This window comes from Dendrobium catenatum, unplaced genomic scaffold, assembly GCF_001605985.2.
Source record: "Dendrobium catenatum unplaced genomic scaffold, ASM160598v2 fragScaff_scaffold_1492, whole genome shotgun sequence".
Classification (NCBI taxonomy): Eukaryota; Viridiplantae; Streptophyta; class Magnoliopsida; order Asparagales; family Orchidaceae; genus Dendrobium; species Dendrobium catenatum.
Genome location: NW_021319954.1, coordinates 340,988 through 352,347, shown reverse-complemented (window position 1 = coordinate 352,347; position 11,360 = coordinate 340,988). Strand labels below are relative to the sequence as shown.

Genomic DNA, 11,360 nt, shown 5'->3' with positions numbered 1-11,360 from the left:
TAAAAAGAACTAAAAAGTAGGTTTTAAAAATCACCGGCGGACGTTCCGGCGGAGTATCTAATGGAAATAAGATCAGTCATAACGTGCGACGGAAATAAGTGGTTAAGTTTAAATAAGTCGGCGGAAGTTTCGTCGGTAATGTTCGCCAGTATGTTTCCGCCGCAACATGCGACGGAATCGGTTCAGAGCTCGTTTAACCAATGCCATTACCGTCGCATGGCGACGCCGGATAATTTCTGTCGTATTATGCGCCGGCAAATGCGTCGTAATTTTTTCGTCGCAAGATTCATGAGCATTCTTCCGTAATTTTTTCGTTCCAGTGCAAAAAATTTCGCTGAAAAATCCGACGGTAATCGCGTGTTTTCCCGTAGTGTATTCAAACAATTAAGAATGACATTAAGATCTTTGACCTTAGCTCTAAGCACCAATAATTTGTCTTCATTCAACCATCCATTTCTAGCTTCTTCCTCTTGGATTTGAAAAATTTTAGCCTTCAATCTATCTTTCACCTTTGAGAATTCTTTCAATCTCACCTCGCTCAAGTAAAACAAGTCCTTCAAAGTCCTTTGCATTTTTTTGTTAAGAACTTCCATGTCATCCCCCATAAAAACCTTCTTCCACCTATTAGAAACAATATGGGTTGCTATCTTATAAGATAACCAAGCATCTTCAAATTTAATACATCTTCTCCCTCTTGAAACCGACTCATAGATCTTCAACACAATAGGACTATGGTCTGAAGCCACTCTGTCTAAGTGTCTTACCACAGCAATTTGAATTTCGTTAATGGACAATGAGTTGAGAATACACCTATCCAATCTTTCTAGAATCCGTCCCCCTCCAACCTTATTATTGCACCACGTGTACCTAGGACCAAAATTCCCAACATCATGATAGTCATTATCATTCATAAACTTCATCATATCCAAAGATCCTTGTGAGAAAACAAACTTTCTTCCACCCTTCTTATCTTACTAAGCCAAAATACAATTGAAATCCCCTCGAACAATAGACGAAATTTTCCTCTCAGAATAATCCTGAACACAATCCCATAGCCCACTTCTCTTATGAGCCTCCTTGCTAGCATAAACCGTAGTAATCATCCTGACACCTTTATTGAAGACATTAAGATCCCAAATAAAACATTGGTCTGATGTCTTCACCATAGAAAAGGTTGCCATATCCAACCTCCATAAAATCATAATACCACCAGAGAGCCCTTCTGAAGGTAGTAGGAAGAAATCCCACCCTTGACCCATCATTATTTCAGAAGAACCTCTATCAAGAGAGGTGATCTTAGTTTCTACCAGTCCCACAAAAAAAAATCGTGTTATCTTTTATAATTTCCTTCATATAAAGAGAGGCCTCTCTCTTCTTGGCCCCTCTACAATTCCAGAAGGCTATGGATTCCATTAAAAATTTTTTGGGGAAGAGCCCCCACCTCATTTCTGATTTAATCCATCAAACATTCTTCTACGGGAATTGTTCTTAATAGGACCTAAGGCTCTAAGCTCTTTTGCAAGTTTACATTTACTCAATTCCCCATTAGACCCAATCTCCTTGTCCTTCTCCACACCACCCAATCTCCCCTCACTGCCTTTAATTCTCCCACCTCTATTAAAATTTCCACCAACATAAGGCACTTTTCCATCACAATTATTATCAACACCAACAAAGCTTGTATTACTCACTTCAGCTCCTTCTCTTTCCACCTCCTCCCCCTTCAAAACATCAAACTTGTTTACATTTACAAAAATAAAAGATTTATTACAAGTAAACTTACCATTAACCATAACTCTAGTCTCTGCATTATCATTGTTCTTCACAGCTGCATCTCCAATAGCAACAAGCTGCAACCCGTGAATAGGCACATCCTGTACCACTGCTATTTCCCCCTCTTCCTGTTGTTTACCTTCAGCATTTGAAACCAACTCCTCCACAGCATCAACATTTGAATAGCAATTTCCACTTCAGCATTCTCCCCATGAGCTTCCTTGGTTTTCTTCAACTATTTTTTAACGACCTTCAGATTTTTCTTCAGCATATTAGGTCTTCTACTATTACTCCTTTTAACCATGATCCATGGTCCATAGGTGGAATCAGTGTCCACCTCTTGAACTTTTCCCACCTCCTTTACTTGCCTTGACTTCCCATCATCAACAATCCTCTCCATAGCTCCATTTTTCCTTACTTTGCAATCACTTTTTGCATGTCCTATCAATCCACACTCATAACAAAATGTGGAGATATTCTCATATTCAAACCTTTAAAAAAACCTCCCAGATATACTCTCGACCCAAAATCCTAAGGGAAGCCGTTGAAGCAGCTTGACTTTCACACAAACTCTAGCAAATTCCCTTTTCCACCACTGAAACATATTTCCATCTATCATTATAGGTTTTCCAACCGATGAAGCAATCCTAGCCACACTAACTTCATCCCAACATTGCAAGGGTAAGAGAGGCATCCTAATCCAGATAGGGGAAGTTAGACCCTTCAAGGATAGAGTAGAAAACTCCACCGTCTACCTCTGCATTCCCACTATATGGCCATTAACAAACCAAGGTCCCTGACAGAACACCTTCCATCATCTCTGTCGAATCAAAAGAACACAAAAACCAATCCTTGCCAAGAGTTGTAAAGTGAAAGTTCCCAAACTGTTTCCCTTGCCTTATCACTTCCCATGCAATGCGAAGGTATAACCTTCCCAAACACCTTAATCACTAAGGAATTTCTCAACATATTGGAATTCAAAATATCAACTACTTCCCCCATTTTCACAGCCTTATCATCTTTCGAGAAAACCATATCCTCATCCTTGAATTCCAACATGATGTAAGGCTTTTTCTTCCATGGGTTTCCCTCCATCTCAATCACATTTCTAGTCGGCATTACCTTATTAACCTTGTCCATGACACCAGTCCCCTCTGCTTTTGAACCACCAATGAAATGAAGATTTGTGTTAACAGTGTTACAGTAATTTGCATTTATCCCATGGACATGTCCAGAGATTGCATTTGAATTGCCAAACCTATTAACAAATATTTTCATTTCAGACGAAGATGCCGACGGATCAAATAAATCCTATTTCGAAGATCTCTTAGCTACCCATGGGGTTACAATACCATCATCATCATCAATAGCCTTACCTTTACCCTCAACATACATAACCTTCTTCGGGACCTCCATGATGTTGTCTTTGATCAACAATGGACCATTAGAATTCATGTTAACAAAATTCGCTTTATTCATTTTGAAAAAGCTTTCAGGCGATTATCTCCACCTATATTTTGATTCAGTAAGCCTTTATCCATATCGCCCCTTGCCGCCATAGCCGAAGATGGCCGGAGGCCATCCACCACCATCTCCCTGTTAATTCCTAAACAGAAGGAATAATAATTGGGAACAAAATTCAAATTTTTGAACCTTTCTCTCTCTAGAAAAAATGGGAGTCTCTCATTGACAATTGTTAGGTTTAGATGTTATAGAATTAACTACATAAATTTCTATATATGGATTACCAAAAAAAGAGAGAATTGTTATGTATTCTTGTTATAATAACAATAAAGTAGACAGTGAGCTCTTAAGAAGTCAATGATTGATTGTTGAATAATAGGATACTCGATCAATAGTTTCTCATACTAAGTCGGACCCTTCATTATTCACTAGGAACAGCTTCATAGATTGTAATTGCTAGGTCAGATTGATAGGCTGAAGTTGCCTTACTAGAATAAGTTCTTATTTCCTAGTCATCTATTTAATGCAGATTCATTTGCATACCAACGAGTCCCACTTAAACTGTGTCTAAGTAGATCAAATTAGCCTTGCCTGAATTGGGTTGGCTTGAAAAAGAAAACTTTAGAAACCATTTTCCTCCTATGGGATTTGGAGTTAAAGTTGATTGAGGTAGATTAAAGGTACGTGTGGCTTTCGATTTATCATTTTCTTATGGGTTCCAAAAGTTCATGCCCCAACGTCTATGCGGACCCTCATTTCTTTTTTTTTTTTTGGTCATCAAGAAAAGTTTTAGCAAGAATGTTATGGGGCCAAGCTTTATAAAGTAGATTGAATTAAATAAGACACTATATAGAGATTTTGCGCTATTTTTATAAGGTCTTTATGATATGAGTTTTAGTTTCATATAAGTGCAGGCCCCTATAGTTAATTACCACTCCTAATAATGAGAGAGAACTTTAAATAAAGGCTAGACATCAAATAGATATAGAGTATTTCACATATAGTAGTAGCATGGATTAAGTTTTTAAAAAATATAATATTTAAAATTAAAAATTGATCACCATGTACTTAAAGCGGATTGTGGGAGGATGTTGATGGACTTGATCAAGATATCATGGTTTTGTCATCCTAGGTCATCATGACTCTTGATCTGCTTAGTCATAGGATATAGTCGACCCAACTTCACAAAAAGATCCTTGTGGGCAGCCAAGCGTTGTTTCATCTAAAGGGAACTTATAGACCTAGGAGGAATATTTGTCTTTGGAGACAAATTTAACTAACAAAGAGTTTTATGCCTTATCGATTATATCCTATTGAGTTATATATCAAGGAATTTAAATCAATTAGGGAACATGTAAGCATTAAACATGACCGTAATTTAGTGGTGCCATTTAGCGGTAGAATCACCCAATTCAGAGGCTCCCGATCATAACTATTTACCTATAGAGTCATTTTGTAGTGAAACCATCGGTTAAAGGACACGTGCTACATCCTTACTAGTAAGAAAATGTTCGAGAATAAATCCTAGTGTTATTCTTGACTAGACATTGACTCTTTGTGAGCTGAAGTAATTTTTAGTTTTATCCACCTCGACAAACTATTGAGAAGGCTGGATGGGTTTTTATTTAAGTATTTAATAATTTATTTCAATAATAAATATTTTAACATTATGATATTTTTAAATTTTAAATTTTTAGGGGCATTTAGGAAATTTAGAAGAAGTTTTTAAATATTTGAGGACACCTCCAGTTAAAATTTTATATCAACGTATCCATATTCCAGGCATATATGATCATTTTTTAATTTTAATGGTTGAACCTTATCGACTATGTCATCTTGCTAATAGAAGATCTGGTTCGTTGTTGGCTTTATGTTTTTTTGAGTGAGACTTTCTTTGTTATAGACTTTCAAGGATGAATATGAACATATTAAAATAAATATTTTGTTCGACATCGTGACCGCATATTTGTTCGATAATTTGTGTTTTGTTGACTCCTATACATTCATGTAGAAGGATCGAGCTTGATATTGGATTCATTTCTAGACTCGCTTCACAACCACAATTGTTACATGTGTATCCATAACACTCTAGCCGAGGCCCGTATGAGTTTATATTTTTGTATGTATTTTATATAATATATTCTTGAAGTAGATACTTACATATAGTGAAAAATGCATAGATGACATATGCCTATTGATTACTATCATTGTTTAACATATGGTGAATCTTTTATCATTGCATAATATTTTACATATTGCTGGTGAAGAGGCATTTATAGTTGTTGACCTCATTTTTGTATGTGGTAACTAGGACTTTTCCAGGAGACCAGATCAATCCTGACCCATGATCAGTCTAGCCCCCAAATCAATCTAGACCCTAACATTCTTCCATATCAATCTAAATATTATGACCTATATAGATCCTAAGATTTTTCCAGACCAATCCAAACCTTAGGATCTATCTAGATTGTAGGACTCTTCTAGACCTATCTAGACCATAGGATCTATCTAGACCCTAGGACCTATCCAAACCCTATATTAAGCTAGACACTATGATCTATCCAGACCCTAGGACAAGTCTAAACCATAGATCAACCTAGACCATAGGATCTATCCATTCTCAAAGTCACTTGAGTTTTAAGATTAGAAATTTAGGCTTATTATTAGTGGAACCCGACCACTTTATTTTTCTATAGACCCTCGTTTATAATATTAAAAGGCACTTGCCTATGAAAATTTTATTTATTTAATTAATTTATTATTCAATTGATTGTTTGATGTTGATTGTGATATAGGATTGTATGTTTTTAGTAGTTTTATGGCGATCTTGCATGTTGATTTTGATATAGCCTGAACTCGATCAGAGGCTAAAATTTTTCTACTTTAATTAATTTAAAATATATAAGCTAATATAGCAACTCTAATAATTTTAAGAAGTAAGCTTGGGACCGCTGGGAATTCAGATAGCATGCTATTGCATATTCTTTCCTTTGTTAGGCATCTCCTTACCTGTGGGTTTTGGCAGACCACCTAGCCTACGAGGGTCTCTGAATTATTTTAGAATCCCAGGTGTCTCCTACCCTTCCTCCTTTGATTATACAAATAAGTGTTCAAATTCTATCCAGTCCCGATTAAAAATTCCAATCCTTACCTCCATTGACATTAAGCCTTAAAATCTTAAATAAAATTTCTACTATTATTTTAATCAAGAGTATTGATAGGAAATTCTAGTTTCCATATGATATGTGAGAAGTAGCTTGAAGGAATAATCTAAGGATATTTAAAAAGAACTAAAAAATAGGTTTTAAAAATTAATCATAAAAGTTGGAAGATTAAAACTGGTAAATATTTTAAATTTGTTACTAGAAAACTAATCATAAAAGTTGCAGACAGAGCTTTGGGATCTATTACCAGCTCAGTACGAGATTTCACTTCACCCCTGAAACTCCTTCGAGCCGTTTTAGAATTTTTACAATCTTCTTAGAGCCCAGAGTCTCACATTATTCTTCTTGAATCGGCTTCTTTTCCTTTTTTCTTTCTTCAACTAGGGGAATGGAGCAAGTCATAAGTACCCGAGTTGACTCTTTGCTAGGATTAGTCAGCACATTGTCTGACAATATGAGTTCCCCCTTCTAGTACTTCCTTTCTAACCAATCCTTGAAGATGTAGCAATCTTCAATAGGATGGTTGATTACCCAATGGTATGAGCAATAATTTGGATCACCAGTGTGTTCCGACTCATCGGGCCTCTTGTATTCTGACAGTTCTAAGCCCACTTTCAGTGCTTATCGAAATAACAAGGCGACACTCTCCCTCTTAAATTAATATTCTTTATTCATCTTTTCTTAGAGGGATAAGAACATTCTATCACTAATTCTTATTATTTTCCTTGGATGTTCTCCACCACCTTGATAACTTTGTGGCTTATCATTACCCCCAAGTATTAGCTTCAATTGGGGTTAGAGTTGTAGGCCAATTTTTGGCTTTTCATCATATTGCATTGACTTCTTGCCTTTATCTATATTATAAATCAACTACCTTTCTCTATCAGCTCTAGAGAAAAAGGTAGAATCGGCCTCACCCCTTCTAGAACCTACGACCTTAGCCTTCTTGGGCTAATTAGAGAGGTTCTTTGATCTTGATAAGTTTAGTTTCTCAAAGTTGGCCACTCTATCCAGTAGGTCTTAAATTGTGGTAATGATAGCCATGCACAAGAATGGTTGCATCTTATCATTGATTTTTCCTATTAGTAATTACACGGCGTGTTCTTTTTCAAGCTGCTTCTCACATTTCATTTCTTTTTCTTAATTTTTGATGTAATTTATCATGATTTCTTACCTTAAAATTTGATCTACTAGTGATAGAGCATGCCCTCTATGGCATCATCCTAGTTTTTAAAATCAACACTTGATCTTCTATGGAAAGCAATGCTTCCTTCCCGCAAGATCTTCCAGTTTCTTTTCCTTAAGGTTAGATGTGAGTCATCGTGCTTTCTTGCCTTAGGATTAGATCTACAAGTGATGGTACACACCCACTATGATGTCATCATAGTTTTCCTTATCTCAGAATAGATTCTCCATTCAAGTTCAAATCTACTAGATGGAGCACGCCCTCCGTGGCACTCTCTTAGTTTAAATTTTCAAATCCAATCCCCTATGAGAAGCAATGTTTTCATCCCACACGATCATTCAATTTTCTTTTCCCTGAAGTTATATGTGAGTCACTGAGCTTTCTTACCTTAGGATTAGTTACCTTAGTAATGTAGCACTCCCTCTATCGCACCATCCAAAATTTAAAATCTAGATCTGATCCTCTATGGGAAGCAATGCCTCATTCCCAGATGATCATCCAATTCTCTTTTATCTAAGGTTAGATGTGAGTCTTCATGTTTTCTCTCCTTAGAATTAGATCCAATATTGGTGGAGCATGGCTGTTGTGGCACCCTCCTAGTTTAAAAACCTAAAATTAATCTTCGTGTAAAGTAAGTTTCCTCTCCACAATATCATCTACTAGTGATGGAGCACACCGTCTGAGGCACCATCCTAGTTTATAAATTTTATACCTGATCTTCTATGCGAAGCAATGCTTCCTTCTCACAATATCTTCAAGTCTTCTTTTTCTTAAGGTTAGATGTGAGTCATCATGCTTTCGTTCCTTAGTATTAGATAAATTAGTGGTGGAGAATGCCTTTTATGGCACCATCCTAATTTCAAAATTTAGATCAGATCTTCTATGGAAAGCAATGCTTCCTTCCCATAGGATCCTCTAGTTTCTTCTCCTTAAGGTTAGATGTGAGTCATAACAGTTTATGTTTTCAGGATTAGATCTACAAGAGGTGGAGCACACCTTTTAAGGAACCATCCTAGTTTCAAAATCTATATTAGATCTTTTGTGTGAAGGAATGCTTCCTTCCCACAAGGTCTTCTAGTTCTTCTCATTAAAGACATATATGAGTCATATTACTATCTCTCCCTAGGATTAGATATCCTAGCAATGGAGCACACCCTTTGTGGCCATATCCTAGTTTCAAATTTCAAATTCAATCTTCTATAGAAAGAAATGATTCCTTCGCACAATATCTTCTAGCTTTTTCTTCCTTAAAGATAGATGTGAGTCATCGTGCTTTCTCTTCTTAGGATTAAATCTTCTAATGATGGATAATGTCCTCTACGGCATCATCCTAGTTTCAAAATTAAACATTCTAGGCCCAATTTTCTATAGGAAGCACTGCTTCCTACCCACATGATTATCCAATTTTCTTACCCTTAAGGTTAGATGTTCATCTTCCCCTAGGATTAGATTCCCTTGTGTTGGAGTATGCCCCCTATGGCATCATCCTAGCTTCAATTTCAATTCCTAACAATCAAGCTCTTTTTTTCCTTAGGGTTAGGTATCTCATTCCCTTAGGAAAAGACCCATTAGTGGTAGAGTATGCCCTTTGTGATACATTCTTAGTATTCATTAAAAATTTAATCCTCTAAGATTGTACTTTCCCCTCCCTTAGAATCAAAATCCAAACTTAGTCCTCAATAGTTAGGTGTTCATCCATCTATGTGATTATTCAATTTATTTTCCTTGAGGTTAGTTCCTTTCCTCCCTTAGGATTAGAACTGCTAGTGATAGAGAATGCCCTCAGTGGCACTATCCTAGTTTTAATTTCAATTTCAAATACTAAAATTGAGTTTTTTCTTTCTTTAGGGATTAGATTTTTTCCTTCCCTCGGGATTAAATCCACTGGTTATAGAGTATGCCATCCATGGCACTACCTTAGTATCAATTAAAACCCTGATTCCCAAAGGATAAAGTTTCCTTCCCTTAGGATCAGAACTCCAAACTCGTATTTTCAATTCGGTTAGTGCCATTATGTATAATAGAACTTTATTTTATTACACGTATTGATGGGCCATTTTTTGACCTCATTTTTATATGAGGTCACTAGGATTTTTCCTAGACTCCATATCAATCATGACCCGAGAATAGTTTAGCCCCCAGACCAATCTAGACCTTAGGATCTATATTGATTCTAAGATTCTTCCAAAGCAATCCTGACCCCATGACCTATCTAGATCCCAGGACTCTTTTAGGCTAATCCAGACTATAGGATCTATCTAGATCTTAGGATTCTTCTAGAAAAATTGAAACCTTAAGATATATCTAGACCCTATGACATGTCCAAACCCCAGATTAACCCAGACCCTAGGATCCACTTAGGCCCTAGGACCTATCTAGATATAGATCAACCCAGAACCTAGAATCTATCTAGACTCTAAGATTAATCTAGAACATAGGATCTATCTAGACCCTACAATTCTTCTAGACTAATCCAGAAATAAAGATTTATCTAAACTCTGGATCCTTCAATTCTATATACCCTAGAACCTTCCTAGACCCTAGGATTCTTTTTGACTAATCCAGACCAAAATCCAGAGCAAAAGACCTATATCCTAAAAACCTTTTTTTAATTTCTTTTTCAAACACTTTTAAATCCATTTAAAAGACCTCTGATTCAAAGTCTATCAATTACCTATTTATAAGACATGTCTCTAGAGGAAACCCTCTAAATTTGAGTCCATTATGAGGTTTATAATCTCAAAATTTAAATATATTTTCATAGGATGTAAAACTAACATCTTCATGCCCTCAATAGTTGACAAAATCAACCTAGGTTGACCAAATAAACCCTTAAGCTTTTCTACTTTGAATCAAACTTTAAATTCATTCAAAGCTTCATCAAATTCTTATGATCACTTCCTCTAATGGTTTTAGTCAATAGTTAACCAAGTCAACTAAGATCTAAGTCTATCCTAATTTGACCTATTTGGGTCAAATTAAGCTATTTCACTTAAACAATGTCTTCATTCCCTCAATATCATTTCAATGTATGTGAAAAATACATTTGAGTATGTTATGAGTCCAATCATGATCAAATTGACCAAGTCAACTATTAAGACTTGGTCAAATCTCCTTGAACCCCTTTCCAAACTTTAAGCTGACCACATAAAGGCCTTAAGATCCATATAATTAGCTCCTCAAACCCCTCCCATACCACCTCAGCTTCCATGTGGCTTGGGGACCAGTCAAATTAGGGCTTTAGTGTGGTCAAATATATTGAAAACCCTTTTGAAGCCTACTCCCCTTTATCTTAAACCTCTATAGTAGATAGGGGTTGCACTAGAACCTTATTAGGGTCTATCCCTAGCCCTTGGATAAAGATCAAAGGGCTTAAATTAAATCCACATACTTGCAAGGACAAAATGGCCTTTCCACATGGATGCACCCTTATCCTTAATTCTCCCTTCTCCCAGCTACTGCCCTCGACATATAGAATCTATCTAGAGCTTAAATGAATGCATCCTAGCTTCCATTCGATCTAGGGACATTTGAATAAGGAAAAATTCCCACATGAGATCTCATTCTATCCCAAAAATCTCTCTCATGATTCAAGCCCTTCCAACTGAGCTCTCTACTAATTCAAGCCCTCAAGCATCCCCTCCTAACTTCCTGACCAAAATACCATCATCAAAACCTCGCTAGAAATAAGCTTTCTAGCAAACTCAAGTCAAATTTATCTAACTGCTACACCATTTGATAGGGAGATTTTTGGACCACGATTCATGAAAAGA

At 36.3% G+C, this 11,360-nt stretch overlaps 1 protein-coding gene across 1 annotated transcript; it reads right to left on the bottom strand.

The window, feature by feature from the left end:
* Positions 1-206: 206 nt before the first annotated feature.
* On the bottom strand, positions 207-920 carry LOC110093037. The gene has a single exon (XM_020817787.1). The coding sequence runs from the start codon at positions 918-920 to the stop codon at positions 207-209; it is 714 nt and encodes a 237-aa protein (XP_020673446.1).
* Between the last annotated feature and the right edge of the window lie 10,440 nt (positions 921-11,360).